At 39.8% G+C, this 17,085-nt stretch overlaps 1 protein-coding gene across 1 annotated transcript; it reads right to left on the minus strand.

The window, feature by feature from the left end:
• Positions 1 to 1,820: 1,820 nt before the first annotated feature.
• atp6v1h (ATPase H+ transporting V1 subunit H) lies at positions 1,821 to 17,085 on the minus strand. Its single transcript, XM_053438577.1, has 14 exons — positions 16,980 to 17,085; positions 15,725 to 15,883; positions 14,645 to 14,744; positions 14,438 to 14,527; positions 13,745 to 13,858; positions 12,557 to 12,661; positions 11,700 to 11,759; positions 10,672 to 10,769; positions 9,642 to 9,834; positions 8,655 to 8,833; positions 8,244 to 8,369; positions 7,537 to 7,638; positions 6,571 to 6,684; positions 1,821 to 2,177 (listed from the first exon to the last, which is right to left on the minus strand). Exons 2-14 carry the CDS (start codon positions 15,826 to 15,828, stop codon positions 2,108 to 2,110), a joined length of 1,455 nt encoding a protein of 484 aa, XP_053294552.1. The 5' UTR covers positions 15,829 to 15,883; positions 16,980 to 17,085; the 3' UTR covers positions 1,821 to 2,107.

Genomic DNA, 17,085 nt, shown 5'->3' on the forward strand with positions numbered 1-17,085 from the left:
AATGCCTTTTCCAGCATGATGAAGCACCTTGCCATAAGGCAACTACTTGGCTCGGGGAACAAAACATCGACATTTTGGGTCCATGGCTAGGAAACTCCCCAGACCTTAATCCCATTGAGAACTTGTGGTCAATCCTCAAGAGGCTGGTGGACAAACAAAAACCCACAAATTCTGACAAAGTCAAAGCATTGATTATGCAAGAATGAGCTGCCATCAGTCAGGATATGGCCCAGAAGTTAATTGACAGCATGCCAGGGTGAATTGCAGAGGTCTTGAAAAAGTAGGGTCAACACTGCAAATATTGACTCTTTGCATAAACTTAATGTAATTGTCAATAAAATCCTTTGACACTTATGAAATGCTTGTAATTATACTTCAATATACCAAAGTAACATATGATAAAAAGATCTAAAACACTGAAGCAGCACACTTTGTGAAAACCAATACTTGTATCATGCTCTAAACTTTTGGCCACAGCTGTACTTTACCCACAATGCAAGTTGACTTGTAATGTCTTAACCCCTTGGTGCCTCTAGCAGGAAGTCACCACGCTCTGTAAACACACGTATTCTCCCATGTCCAGTTTTCAGTTTGTCAGCAAAGATTACGAAAGAATGGACCGAGAACAAAACCCATTCCGTTTGGGACAGATCTGGAAAAAAGGGCTTATCCATGCGTTTGTGTTCTTCTTTTTCACTGCAAGATTTAGGCATTTTTAAAAACGATATGCTACTCTAATGTCGATCACAAAATATGTTTTATTCCCTATTAGTGTTTATTCTAATAATGTGTCTGTTATTGCAGACAGTCAACAGACGTTTACTCAATTATCATGGGACAGTTTGACAGATAAAGTCAAGAGAAGTCGTGATTTGAAATTCTCGAGAAAACAAAACAAGTATAATTATACCCAGAGCTCAAGTGCTGTCATTGATGGAGCTGTTTGGTTCTACAGGGATTCATTACAGGGAGAAATGGAAAAACAGTAAAGAAATTTGGGAGAGTAGGTATGAAAACAAACTGCCCTGAGCACTGTTTCTTATAGTAACATTCAAAACTCTGTCTCAGTCAACAGCTCCTATTACAGGAGTCGAAACTCATTCTAACAGCTGTCGTCTCCTGTTGCTGTGTAAACTTTATAACATGTTTGTGTGTGTGTGTGTGTGCTTAATGAGCTGAAACAATGAAGGCAGAGCTGTGAAAAGCATCTGCACTGCGAGCAGTCAAGGGCAGGGCGGGGGGGGGAAAGGTCACACACACAAACACCTCGGATTCAATTGGAATTCTGATGGACACACAGTGGATTTTCACCGACTCACATGCACATTAGAAACATAACCTGCTGTGCAGCATAGAAACAAATAAACAGCCACTCAGGGAGAAGCTGTGAATAATGTGAAATGACTGTGAGGAAACTCATACAGTCACGTCTAATGAAGGACTGGAAGCTTCAGTGTGTTTATCACACACAGTGAAAAGCTCGAGGCTTCCTCCAAAACATCCTGCATCTTGTTGACATGAGAAAAACCTGTGTGTGTTGACTGTGGATGAAGAACAGCTCCAATGTTACCTAATCTTTATAAACTATCATAATATGAGGAGAATAGAAGGGGTTATTGTCTTTCAAACAAAGATAACTCATCACAGGAAGAGGTCTGGAGAGCCAGACAGTTATAGGAATAATTTATGTCTTATTATTTTACACTCTATATACTATAAATGCTATCATTGGAAAACTAAAGGGACTCAGTCAATCACTTTGTCATTCAGCAGTCGTGACCTCGACCACGATTGAATCATGCACAGGAAATACCGACGTGTCACAGGAACACCATAGATAAGCATCTTTATTAGAACACGTAGACTGTTTCACAGGTTACAGACTTAAATAACTTGCAGTTTTGTACATTATCACAGACATAAAGTGGGGATTCAATCACCACACGTCACTGAGCCGAGGGCCCACGTCACCAAACACGACAGTCAAATCAGGTAACATCGAGGATCATTGGAGCTGGAGCAGGAAAACCACGTGGTTTGGATTTTCAACAAGTCATTACACAAAATGAGCTGAAGACGATCAAATACACAAACACACACGCACAGTTCAGCTTCGAGCCGCCACGGCCGGAGTTTGCTGCTGGTCGCCGGACTGGAGCTGTCGTCCGAGGTACTCCCTGAAACAGAGAGACACAGCAGATTAGGATTTTCACTTCCAATATTCAAACCACTCCTGAATTTGATTTCATTAAAGTGTAGATTCGAGCCTTTAATGCTTTTTAAGTTGTTCTTTCCTCTAAGTTATTGTACAAGTTTTCTGTTAATGTAAAACTTCTAAAAGCCCAAACCCCGAGGTAAAAAGAGCTTCTCTCCTCACAGAACCTGTCAGGAGTCCGGTCGTTACTTCCTGGGTATCATGGTTGTCATTGGTTGTCATCATGGGCATAAAGATCAGTTTCAACTTTAAAGTGAGCTTGTGGTTTCCAGAAAGACTCTCCTGCTCATTCTGACCCAGACATGATGACATTTTAAATACTAAAGCCTACCAGAATTCTGAAAGGTCACAGACCTTCTTCTTCATGCTTTTCTCTTGGCAGTAACATTTTCAGACTTGCTATCATGACACTCAGCTTAATGCTAATAGAAATATCAAATGCCTCTCAGAACCCTAAACATGGAAAAGGCTGGAAAGACTTCTGAGGATAGAAATAATGTCTTCCTTCAAAAATGAACGCTAAGATCCGTGACTGCTAAAACATATCATGAGCTTTTTTTGTTCTGTTTTTTTCAAGATCAACAAATAGAAGCAAAAGTATGAATTACAGCATCCGGTTGATAATAGCACAATATTCAGGAGTCATTTAGAAAACAAATATTACAGTATATTTCCCTTTTTCTTTTCAGGTCCCTCCACCTACAAAGACCAAATGTTGCTCATTAGTGAGCTGCACGTCAGTTTTTTAATTCTTTGTTAACTGCTGAGCTCAAGCTGATGAAATTATAACATAACATCAAAGCAGGTACATACTGGAAATCGCTTTTTTCAAAATCAAATCTGTGCATTTCACTGTTTAGAAATAAACTGTTTTTTTTCCTGGGAACAACATCCTTGCACCTGCAATTCAATTGAAATCTATCAAACAGCAGCTTTTAAGCCTCCATCGCCTCTTTCTGTGAAGTATCTATTCAGTGTTTCTCCTTTTAAGATGAAAAAAAAGAAATCCTCCAGCATCACAAATCTCAACACTTCCCTGTAGCTGTCAGTGATAACCTTTGGCTGGGCTGCAAATAGCAGCAATATGTTGATTCAGAGAATAACCAGCGAGCTAATAAAGGCAGATGGAAAAAATTGGAAGGATAAGCCACAGTTGTGTACAGGGTTCATATACAATTTGACCAATGGATTTCCATGACTTTTCAATAACTTTAAACCAAATTTCCATTACCAAACATTTTGTGAAATCTCGGTGTATACATGAAAAAGATTTAGTATTTAAGCTATCAATGAGAATTCCAAAGCATACAGTACACCTTAAATGACACAAATGAATGAGAGACACCAGTTTGATTGAGGTCTTTGTCTGTTGTAACCCATTGCATACCTTTCCATTTGTAGCCAAGCATGGTTCAATCTACACTTCCCTGGCATAGTGCATTATATCAGTGCTTCCCCACCAAACTTATCAATTAGTATGAGAGAATATGCCTGCTTATATTTTGAGCGTATTTCTTTTAAAAGCAGATGAATTATTTAAAACTCAGAGTAAATGAACGACATAATAGAGAAAATAAGAATATAAAAAATTTCCTTTTTTCCCAAGCACTTTTCCAGGCCTGGAAATTATCATTTTACAATTCCATGACTTTCCCAGGTTTTCATGACCGTAGGAACCCTGTGTTAACCGGGGGGGGGGGGGGGTGATGAATGTAGCTGAATAAAATGTTACCTACAATGCCACACCAGTCCTAACTTCATGATATTACTCACAAGGGAAACTAACTTGTCCGAAGGAAAAAAAACAAATTCAAACCAAGGTTCAGCCACAACACACATTATTTTTCAATACACTTCTATCTTTGTACTTTTCCATTTGTACTGTTCCGATTCCTTTTCAAATCTTATGATCAACATCTATCGCTGATAAACTCAGAGTGACAGTGTGTCGATAATCACCCTTTCATTTCACATCATTTCATCTTCCTGTTTGGCAGATATAAGATGAGATGGAACAACATCTTCCCAACATCCTTAGAATGACAGTTTTTTAATGGTTTGATATTGCTGCTTCAAATAATTACCAGCATTGTGACCTTGTCACGATCATGACACACTTTGCACATATGAGAAGCTTTGATAACTTTTATGTAAGAATAAAAATAACCTAGGAAAAAGGTAGCACTCAATCAACACCATATTCTCTTCAGTGACAGATTCACGAAAGGTTGACAAGAGAAATATGAATTCACATTGCATCTCAATGTGTGATATATATAATGTATATTTAGAACCTGACTGATTCATTAGCTATAACCAATATAAATAGGATGAAATTAGCCTTTGACAGACAAATTGATTTAGCGCTTATGAAAATACAGAAGAGATGTGCATTGTCTACATATTCACATCCAAGATATCCAGTTATTTCAAATGTATCTATATAATTATTTTCATAAATAGAAAATATTTCCTGAATTTTCATATTCTTTTAAACCTATGTTATTATAAATATGTGCATAATCCATATCGGTCAGGCTGTAGTGAAAATGACTATGTTAGCCTTAAAAGTCAAGCTGTTAATATCTGATGGGCTTAAAGTTTATAACTGTCAGTCTGCAGCTGAATGGCAAAGAAACATTTCACTTATTGGATCTGAAAGCACCTAAGTAAAACAATAGGTACTTAACGAAGCAGAGCAAAGACCACATGGGTGAAATAAGTGTAGTTTTTCCAGTTGACACATTCATCTGTGCTGTTGTCATGACAGCGGGCCCGGGGACCTTCAGTCAGCACAATGAGAAGATCTTGTTGAAACAGTAACAACACAGGAGCTCCCTTCAGGGGCCGTGGGTGTTGTGAACGCTTCTCACTTTGCTGAGAAATGGAGACCATATATCTTTAAAAACACGAGCGCCGATCTATATCATCTCGTTCTGCAACGGCATTCACAGTTTGTGTCGTGATGCAGCACGAAGGCAGCAGGCTATTCACACAGCCCCACATAACAGTTCAGGTCAAGGAGACCAAACGAGTGGAAAACTAAGACGAACAATAACCTTCAGTGTTTTTCAGGTTTGTCTCTTTAAAAGCTGAAACCTTAACGCATCAGAATGATTCACGCACTGCATTTTGTCCCCAGCAGTTCATCACAGGGCGAGGACAAATAAGATATGGATGTTAAAGAAAATACAAGAAGTGAAAGGGTTAAGATGTGATTTGTGTGCTGCGTTTTTGAAACGAAACACAGTTGCATAAATGAAGCTAAATGAAGAAACCTGGGATGGATTAAATATCTGTTTTTATGCTAAATCAAAAGGAACTCAAGTATAAAGGTGTGTTCGATGACAGAAATGCTGTTCTCTTCCTTTTATTCACCATAAAAAAAAAGCAGGTATATATAATAAAACAATTATTTAATTCTCTTGTAGATATAAATCAAAAAATCTCCTGGATCTGAAGTTACAGAGTTAAAGTTGAAAGGGAAAATACATATTGCTTTCTAATGCGACTCTTCGATTTAAGAACCTTTTAAATCCCAGCAAATTAGATTTTATTCTTACTTAATCTTATCTTATTTAATATTTACTATTGGTATTTTCATGTATTGAATCTTGCTGTCTTCTTGGAGCACCTTTTACTTTGTGAAGCACTTTGAATGAGTGTCACATTTCATTTATTTTCCTCAGTAACCAATATCAACACTGAAAACCCCTTTGTGTTCTAGTGGACAGATACAGCTCACACTTCAGTGAAAAACCTGCGTGCATGGAATCACTTAGATGGGAAACGGCACTACACTCCATTATTACACTAAAAGCCTCAATCCACAGTTGCTCAGTGAGTCGAGTGTGTTTTAGAGAGCGGCCGCAAAACCAACACAAGTAAGATTTAAATTCTAATGTAACAACAACCATTTTATTTTAAACCTCTGTAAAGTGTCTTGGAGCATTGTTAAAAGCACTACACAGATAAAATGAAGTTCTGCTTTGTTATCGTATACAAACGTTTCAGGATTCGTATGCTCTGCTCGATTTGAGGACACAGACTGAGCTGGAGTGACATCTGAACAAATCGGCTGGGAGCTTTAATCCAACCGATTGTTCTCATCAGTATCGAGTCCACGGAGCGCTGCTCAGATTCCACCCAAGCAGATGTCTAATCATCCCAAATCAATTACATTATCTGTGATTGTGTGCAGAGCTGTTGATCATCAGGCTGTAAATGCAGGGTATTGATATTTCCTTCTCAAAAAGGTATGTGTCCACTGAGGGAGAGCTTTCCTGATGACACTGTATGGAGGAGTAGTTTTCCTCAAACAGTAAATTGTATAAATAGGTTTAATGGGTTCATACCAGTTGTGGACCATCAGCTTCTGCACAGCCAACAGGGCGTTGTAGCGGACCAGCTGGTCCTCGTGGTGCATGTGATTCATCACCAGTTGTTTTCCACCCAGCTGCTCGATCACCCTGAAATGGGAGGAATAAAAGACATTATGGGTGACAGCCTTTTATTCACACAGAAAAAAATGTCCTATTTTCCTCATTCGGTTTGGTCCAGCGTCAGGTAATTTAATCCAGTCCCTGAAATGTTCTATGTATTTTATGAAAGGTCACTGGCCTCGAAAAAGGATGTGGTGCTTTGAAAGGAGGGAACAGGCCTTTATGAGGCAGTGCTTGTGGTAATTCAGTAAATGGTCTGAAAGTAGGTGAAAGTACATTCATGGGTACTGCTACATTCTCAGGGCAAAATGAGTGTAATCATCATCAAAAGGCTGGACATGGGGGAATAACCACCCTGAGATTGTGACAATAGGTAAAGAGAAAAGAGAAGAAGTTTAGAGAAGAAAAACCATTAGTGATCTGTCACTCACACAGTCACAGATCTAAAGAATATGATGAGAGGATGAGGGAAGTCTCTTTATTTTACCAAACATGGTCATCTTCAGACACACATAGGACAGTGGTTATTGTAAAAACTGCCAGAATCAAGGAGAAACACAGAACACGTTTTTTAGATCACCTGTTAATGTCTCACAGAACACATACTGTTGTAAATAAAGATGGATGTGAACCCCGCTCTGCCAATAATGAGTCGGTCTCAGGTGTCTATCATAATGTTTCAACCCATTTTGACTAACATGGAGGAGAAAGGGTTGATGTACATAAGTATACCCAAAGGCCTCAGGGAAATTGAATAGTTGCAGCACATGTAAGTGGTGCTGCTCACTCTTACAGGAGTGTACCACATGCGATTTCATATTATTCTGAAAGACACAGTATCTTTAAGCCTGATTTGGTCTTCAATGAAAAATGTCTCACCGTTTCCCGCGTGGGTAATGTCTCACGTATTCTCCCACGTCGTGAGCCGCAACCGCTATGACTTGAGGATCATCGGACACCTCCAACAGCCTCGTCAAGATCCTAATTGAAGATTGGCAGACAAGAGGAGAGGCATTTAAATGGTGAGGTCTGTCTGCGTCAAAAGCAAAAATGATGTGCCCGGATAACTATACAATTCTCAGATGCTCCCCGGCAAAAGCTTCAGTGAAATGCACAGATTGCTCAGTAAATCAAGGCTAATGTTCTTTTAGAAAAAGAGATTAAACCTAAACTCTAATCGAAGACTATGACAAACAAGGATCCTCTGAAAAGGGGAAACCTTGGGATTCTAAGTGAGATAAAGCGAGGATGAGATGTAGGGAAAGAGACAAAAAGATTACAAAGAGGAAGGTGAGGAGAAAACCAGATGGAAAAATCCAGTTTTATACTTAATAGATTGCTGGCAAAAATATGTTCAGATAAGAAAACCCCAACTGCATTTGACATTAGCCAATCTGTCTAAACTCAGATTTTAAACATAAATTAATTTATTAATTAGTTTTTTTTGAGGGGATATCTTGAGAATGTTTTGTGTCTTTGTGTGTACTTTCTACTGCAAAGCTATTTGTTTTCTGAAGTGTCTAGTTAAGGTTTTTGAGTCTCGTGGAGAAAATGAAAAGCTTGCTACAGAATCGGCTTCATCTTACTTGAGCAGCTCGTAGTTCTTCTCATTCAGACGGACGGCATTCTCACGCCAGAACTTCTCTGACTTGTGGACAGGACTCCATTCCAGGCGTCCGGACTTCAGCTCAGAGCTGTACTCATCAAATGAGCTGTAGATGAAAAAAAAGAGAGCAACAGAACATTGGAAATATTTTCAATAAAGAGAAGAGCACAGTCCAAGGATCATCATCGTTTTTAGTTCTTCTGGAAAAGAGGAAATGCCATCTTCTCCCCGATCATTCACAAGAAAAAGGTTTTTAGGAAAGAAATTGGCCTCATATGAAAGAGACAGATTCATGATTCAGATTCATTAGAACTATAATATATTTAACTGTTTTTAAATAGTAATTAAATAGTCTGGAGTGATTATTTGTGCCACGGAGTCCACTCGGTACCTCAGATCCTGCACGCTCTCTCCCAGCCTCTCCAGCAGGAATTTAATGTCCTCCGTGATGTCCTCGTCATCATACTTCTGCTGGTCCAGGTTCTCCAGCTGCTTCAGGACCTTGCACTGAATCATGGCCAAAGCGTACTCCTGACGGGTCTCCCGCTCGGACGACTTCTCGAGGAGATTCTGTCAGAGAAGAAAAAGCACAGAGAACAGTTATTTGATGAGTTATTTATCGTAGGTGATCAGGCTGTTTGAGGTGTACTGTTCATGCTGTGGTTACTGTAATGTTTACTGTTCACTGTGTTTTATGCGATTGAATTTCCACCAGGGCAGATCAACCATAATGATAAACTGGTGAGTGAGCTGTGAAGGGGATGAGTGCAGAGCTGTATCAAGAATACAATGTTCAAGTATTGTAAAATCGTTTAGAATCAGGATCCCTGGACAAAGTCCCAGAAACTCCGAAAATTCTAGTGCTAAAACTTTGGAGTGACACTAAAGTGGCGTCAGACCCAGACTGCTCCTCTGATTGAACCCTTTCAGCCTGTATTCAGGGCAGAGCTGCAGAGGACTACAAATATCTTCTTTTCTAAAAAGAGCCTGTTATTTGTTCACAGCATCTGACTCAAGTAGAGCAAACAGTGCCAATACAAGTTTAGAATCTTTGACAGGATATGTGTAAAAATCAGTGCGATGTTTTCAGGAGCTGGATTTGTTTTTTCAAACAACTGGAACAACATTAATTACCAGCATTATAATGGAGGCGAGCACATCATAATCACTTCAGCACTGCCTTTGACGATGTGTTTAAAATACTTCCAGATGGTCTGGATAAATCAAGTCTGTTTTTGGTCCCCTGGGCTGAGCAGAATCATTTGCATAATTAGGACATTTGGGAAAAATAGCAACATGGAAAACAATGGTGAAAATATTCAAATGTTTTGATTGATCCCAAGTGGTATTCTACAAAATGCACACTTTCCCCACATACCCTGAAGGCAGCCAGGATGATTCGGGTGACCTTCTCCTTGACAGACTCCTGGAGGATGTCGGACAGGGCTGGCACTACGTTGTAGCGTCTCAACTGCTCACAGAGCTGAGGACTGAAGGCCAGGAGCCAAACACAGAAGATCATCTGGTACTGGAGCTGGAAGCCACACTTGTTGCTCAGCACCGCTGTGATGCTTGAACAGAAAGAAAAAAATCATTTGAATAAAACAAAAAAGGGAAAAGTGCTATGAAGGACATCTTCATCCACCACCTTTTTACCAATAGAGGAGCTTTCAGACCGACGTGCCTACATGCTGTTTATCCATTATCTCTGATAATGGATGAAATGAAATGTTCAGACAGTCTTTGGCGCAACGGACTAGTTGCTCAAAATACAGAGACCAGTATTAATAACTACAGCGAGCCATGTATTTGCAGAAATAGCTGGTAAGTGCAGAGATGGACAATAATTACCTGATCCAAATTATGAAGTAAGGCCAGTTTTACATACTAATACTAAACTAAAAAACTCACGTGCGCAGCAAACACTTTGACATTCAACGTTGGTACCCTCTTCATTTAAACATGTCCAGAATACAATGCATCCATTTCACATGAGTAAATATATGACCCTGTCAATGAAGACAGTTTTTTTTTAAACAATGAGCACTATTCTTTTCCTTAGCTGGATTTTAATGGGGGTTTGATTCATGTTTTTTTGGGGCCAGTTACATAAAAAATGAAGGTGGTGTAAAATAGAGAACATTTAAACTGTACAGTGTCTTTTAAAGATTTAATGTAGTTAATCAATTCTTTTATTTATAAGTTATCCAGTATGAGTCAAGTCAGAGCTAAAACATTTGATTGGACCCACATTACCCTTTAAATGTAATTTGATTCCATCAGGTTGGTGATTTCATCATGATAGCAGTGACACTCACTGATACATGAGGGGCTCTATTCCATCAGTTACTGTTGGCTGTTTTTACCATAGATTATTGAAGGATTAATGATAAGGAGTCTTTACTCACCAGTTGACCCCATCAGCCTCCACCCAGGAAAACCTATACTCATTCACCTTCAGCATCAGCTGAAGGCACCCAGCCACACACTGGACATACTGAGAGCTCTGAAAAGGACAGAGGCAAACATCTGATCAAACAGAGGTGGGAGCCTTAGCTGCCCAATTAGGAAAACAAACAAAATGTTAGAAGGTCAAGTTCAATCAATGCAGCTCTGAAACACAGATAAGTTGACAAGCAGAGACAGCACATGGAAGAACACCAGTCCAAAACTTGCATTACCATCAGCTATCAAACCTGAGGCCTTGCACATGCAGTCTATCGTCTATACACATGAACACATGCTAGATCACAGACTCAATAGTACAATACAGAGCAAGAGCAGGGACAAGTGTCCCATCACAACTGAGCAGAACAATATAAATTGAGATTAGAGTGGAGGAAGCTGAGAGGAGAAAATAGATTGCATTAATCAGTTAATTTGAAAAGGGTGAAAAGAAAGAAGTCCAGCAAGAGGAACGGGGAACAGTGAGGACAGAGGAGTGGCGGAGCAGAGGTTACCTGGTTGAAAATGATAAAGATGATGTTAAGTTATTAAATACAACTCCTGTCCATATATTTCTGTGCACATTTCGCAGAATAATGTAACTATGCTTGACACAGTATGAGATATAAAATGGTTGGATGCTGCTGCTGTGCAAATGTTGATCCAATTTCATATTAACCTTGTTATCCTAATGTACAGCAAAAGCTGTGTTCGTCATGCGCTTTCAGCATAAAGGGTGAAGAGGCTTACGACATGCAATTTTGTACAGCTGAAAACAACCAGTGGCAGCCAACACCATGCTGGTCTCCATCTTTCTACAAGTATTGATGACAAACTCGAGTGCAAGAGCAGGATGACAGAGAAAAAGCGGGGAAAGAACAGAAGTGAAAGTCCAGTGATAGCTGAAACGTTGCGGCTTGCACAAATCCTGCCTTTTTTCATCCTCCTGGAAGCCCCAGGTTTTCCGAAGATGCACTTCACTTATACTCACTTCACTGGGGGAAATTGTTCCTGCTCCTGAGCTTGATTCGGGACCTGTACCATGTAGGTTCTAATGAGAGATAAGCAAAAGAACAGGGGCAGAAATGTTCACAGTTGGAGGTGAGTCACTGTGTCACTGGAACAACACAGCTAGTGCTGCAAGTTTGACCACAAATGCAATTCAGAGACAGCAGATGCTGAGTGCTTCGTTGCTTGGCTGTTGAAGAGATTAATAAATATTAAAAACAATTATAAGAAGCAGTTTTGGTTTCAACCCATGTTTTGGAAGGAAAAAATCAAGTTTAAAACAAAGAGAAATTATGTCTTGAGGAGAGCTGGCTTTAACTGATTTGAAGACATCTCCAGATATTTTAGAAATAATGGCGCACAATGCAGAGGCCCAAAAGAAACTCGGGATAAGTACTCAGCAGTTTAGCTGCCCACTTGTTGGTGAAGACGTCTGCCATTGCAAAGCCAGCATCTACAGCTCAAACTTCATCAGACCATCTCAATATCTGACAGGCCAGCTCAAAATCATAGCGATTCCATACATTATACTAAGTCAGACAAAGTTTACAGGGACAGATAATAGAAGTTATCTATAAAGATAAGACTCTTTAAAAATAAATGTAACTCCATTAGAAAGGGGTAGCCACATTTTAAGAAGCGGATATTCCAATATCTGAGAAAAGAAAGAACCATGACACGATGAATTTAAGAGGAGAAAAACAGTTACAGTATATAACTTATACAACAACTAATAACACTGTATTGTAATAAACTGTTATCAAATAAAATAGAAGTAAACACAATTTACTGTAAAATAAAAGGTTAGACATTATGTGTATTCTGTATTTTTTTTTTTACCTGTGAACTGAGCTGACTTTTTATCCAGTTAAAGTAGTAGTTCAGATCAGATCCCTCCATCAGATCACGGCCCCACGCAGCCAGCTTCGCGATGATCCTTGCAGCCTAATATAAGAGGGACATGTCAAAGTCATGTTGCTTTGAATGAACATTCTACCAACAGTTGACATTTGAAATCTGCAATATAACACTTCAGCTTGTTAAGTACTAATGTATCCTGTGATGAGACAGGAACAAATTCATTTCTCCAATTTCCTCCTCCCCAGGAGAAGATGAATATGAGGCTGTAAATTATTAGAAAGGGTTCGCCATGATTGTTTGAGTGACTCTGGTCTAGTGTCACATAGTTTGGGTCACATTATGTCCACCTGCTGGATGCCATCTCGCTGGTTTTCTTAATCAGGCTCCAACATAGAACTCATTTTGTAAAAAAAAAAGGGGTTCTGGGAAAATTCATTACATTAATTGCCTGTTCAAGGAAACGTGGATAAGGTTGCTTTGTGAGGAATAATTGATGCCTTGCTATGATTAGAAGCAGAGTAGAGTATGTGAAAACTTCATGGCTGTGAAGCATTTAATGGAATACAACCTTTTTATCTGGAAAAATAAAATCAGGACGCAATGATAATGCTTAATTAGTTATGTCAGCAGCTACAAATACCACACTGTGCTGAGGATTTAGCATGGACGAGGCCTGTTTTCCCAAAGTTGTTCACAGCCCACTGTGCACATACGATTACCTTGTTCAATCCATGTCCCTGATGAGTCAATAACATTTAACAATGTTCAAGGATTTTCTGGAATCAGGGATTACACAGGGTTTAACGTAAAGGGAGAGTGGATAGATTTTTTGCAAACGCTAAACTTCGATTACCAATCTACAGTTGTATGCCTTCACCAGCCACACAAGTTGGAGGAAACATGATCACAACCTCCCATTTTATTCCTGAGTCATGATATTGAATAAGAAACTTTGCACAATGTCATGATGTCAAAACGAAGTTGACCTTTTGGATGTGAACGAGAGTAAAGTGACATTTTTTTGCTAACTTTGAAGAAACTCCCTCAAGGCAATCTTGAGATATTGTGTTCAATAAAGTGGGATGGACACATGAAGCAGAAATCTACTGCCTCTCAGCTCTCGCCGTTGCGGACACACAAGAAAACTGACATCCTCCATTAACTCACCATGTGGACAGTAAAAAGGTCCTGACGATTGAGCATGGGAAGGAAATATGACCAGGCGGTGTTCTTCGTCTTTTTGGCGTAGTCAAAGAAGATGTTCACCCTCTGATGGTTCTCCTGAGAGAGAGTTGAAATAAAATATTGGAAGATTTCTTGGATTTTAACTAATTGACTGCATCGCACATAATCGATCTTTACTAGCAAATGATTGAGTATTTTGAGAGAAAAAATAAATTGTCAGATGCTAATTAGACAGTGATTATCACAGAAGTCAAGAAGTAAAATCAGTCAGTCTGGTGTCTCGATTAAAGGCACATTACATCATCCACTGGTTAATTTAAGAAAACCACAATCATAATAAATCAACAGTGCAAACACGCTGACATTAGTTGTTGACGACATAGCATTATGTTGAGCTAAATCAAATGCTTTCCTATGAGTAGCCTGGTCTGCCTGACTTAATCAGAAAGTAAAAAAGTGTATCTCTACATATGCATATCTACTTTATCTGCATTTTTTAAACTTTTCCAGTGCAGGTATGTCTGCGAACGCACCACTAAGTTTCAACATTCTGCCCTTTCATTGCTACCGACATCAGAGACTTAAATCAAAACTCTTGGTGGGAGGGAAACGATGTGATCGATATATGACCATGCATATCCTATATGTCCAAAGTCAGCGGGTCGGTCTGTGTACCTGCAGGGTGTCATCAATCAGAGTCAGGATGTATTGGACTGTCTGCTCCTTGGAGATGTGGGCCATCAGGTTCAGAAAGGTCTTGGCACACTGAGCAAAAGCAAAACAGATATTCAGAAACTCAGAAAGACACAATAGATCCTGTGTCTACTGACATGTTGAACACACTGCTTATATTCTGTGCAGTTTAAGTGCAGTCCCTCATACCTGATGTCCCTCATTGGTCAGAATGACCTGTTTCTCCTCAGAGTTGGCCACTTCAAACTTCTTGATGAACTCGCAGTCTTCAGCTGAAATCATCTGACTCCTAAAGGAAATGAGATTGAGACACAAACATTTTAGCACAAGCTACTATAAACGGTGTAAAAATTTGTGTACAAAGTAATGGAGCAAGACATTACATACATGTACACTACTGACCCTCACACTGAGGAATTGTCTCTAGCATTCTGCTTCTAATTGAAAGAGAAGCTTGCACAATAATGGTAGTTAACCTGTAAATACCACATGTTATAGCTAAGGCAAAACACCCAATGGATGGTCCATGAAGACAGGTTGTTATTGTTGGTCATCGCACAGCCATAAGAAATGAAAGAAGGAATCAAGTAATAGGATCACATTTGTAGGGGTCATTATATGAGTCCTAAGGCAGATCTACTGCATTAAAAACACACAGGCTCAAAAAGGGAAGTATCACTCGAGACAGTGAATCACAGCAGAGGAACAAGAGTAGGGCTGATTTTAGATTTGCACACTGCTTTCTGACAGATTGATGATTGAGAGCTTAACTTGCTGACTTAACTAGTACAATATGATGATGCCATTGTGCAGCTTGGATAGTGTAAACAACAACAACAACTTCTACTATGACCTCAATTATAAACTTTAAATATTACCTGTCTTATAGTGGTAACAAAAGCAGAAAATAGGCAGTGGTATTAAGATAAAATGAGATGAACTTTATTGTTTTTGTTGGAGATTTGCCTTGGACCACAATGTAACAGCAATAGAAAAACACAATCAAACACATTCATCCATCATGCACTGTTGTACATAGATAAAATATAAAAGAGTAGTCAACGAGGGGGATGAACATTACACGTTTTATTATTGGGGGAAAAGGATTGTTTGAAAAGGAGAACTTTGTACCATCTGCCCGAGGAGAGGAGCTGATACTCGGAGGGAGGATACGAGTTGTGTCCTTGGTTATATTTGTGGACATGGCTGTTTACAGTTTGTTAATCTGGACCTTAGGTATATGTGAACACGATGTGTGGCTGTACTCACTGCAGGTAGGACTGCCAGTTGACCAGGTTGGCCCGCACCTCGGCTGCCTTGGCTGCGATGATGTTTGTGGGGACTGCAGCGTCCACCGCCCCGCGGATATCCATGTTGATACAGATCCACTACACAACACTATGTGTCCGGATGAAAATACAACAACACCTGGATGGAAACACAACAGTGTCACAACATTAGAGGTTCTGATGCAGCCTCCGGTCTGGCTCATGTGTGTTTTGTCGTGGCAATTTCTACAGTCCCACTCTACGAGACACCAATTTCTCTTACAGTATTGTCACCTTCCTTTAGTGCTCGAGCATGGTGCATATGACAAAGTTTAGTTTATAATATGCACACCAATGGGAAACAGGTTTTGTCTGTATACATTTGGCTAACCCCTCCCACTCTGGTTGGGGTTGTTACAAAGTCAAACGTTGGAATCTCATGAAAACAGCAATGCCTAGTTAAAGCAATCAGGCCAAGATTCATTCAGTGGAACAGGATACAGCATGATCAAGGTTACATTGTATGAGATTCAATCATGATCAATCAAAGGGGAAATAAACATGATCATAGTGTTGTCACATGTTATATTTCCCTTACAGTTGACATCATACTGAATATATAAACCAGTAGAAAAAGGTGCAGTGATGTGTCCCTTCTGTTCAGCACTGTTTAGCTAGCAGGGTTAGCAGTGACAGAGCTACCAGGAAAACAGTCTTGCGCTAAAAATGATCCACCACTACCGTAAAGTAGTTCGACGTGTGTCAGACATGTTGATCTAACAAAGAAGTTTAATGGTTTCATGTTTTAGCTCAGTCCACAGACTGGAGCACCAGCTGAAGCTAGAGCCGCTAGCTGCAGATCAAGCTAGCAGCTGGCTTAACCCAATGTCACGACAGGTAAAGATGCGCCATCCCGACAGCTGAGATAAGGCGACACACGATGACGTTAACTCGAATTAAAGTCGGAGACAAATACAACGTATACGAGAATAAAGGTGAATTTAAAATGTTGAGGGGGGGGACACAGGGGACACCGTTAGCTGATCGCTTCCTGTTCTCCAGCTAGCGAAACAAACTGCGGATGCTAACCCGTGCTAGCTGTGCTAACATGGCTTCTCATCCACTCTGAGTCAAAATGTTCAGCGCTGCAGACGCGATAACTTTATGACAACAACAGAGGTGGACAGCAGACGTGTTTGCTGCCCGACACCATGTTTGTTAAGAGGTAAAGAAGAAGAAGAAGAGGAGTCACTCACCGCGCTAATGTCCTGAATGAACAGCTGACTGACGATAACACAGAGTCTGTGTCATGTGACAGTCACATGCTCAGTCCCAGGTCTGACCATAGAGTGTATTTCTAAG

Source organism: Pleuronectes platessa, chromosome 13, assembly GCF_947347685.1.
Source record: "Pleuronectes platessa chromosome 13, fPlePla1.1, whole genome shotgun sequence".
In the NCBI taxonomy this organism is placed as follows: Eukaryota; Metazoa; Chordata; class Actinopteri; order Pleuronectiformes; family Pleuronectidae; genus Pleuronectes; species Pleuronectes platessa.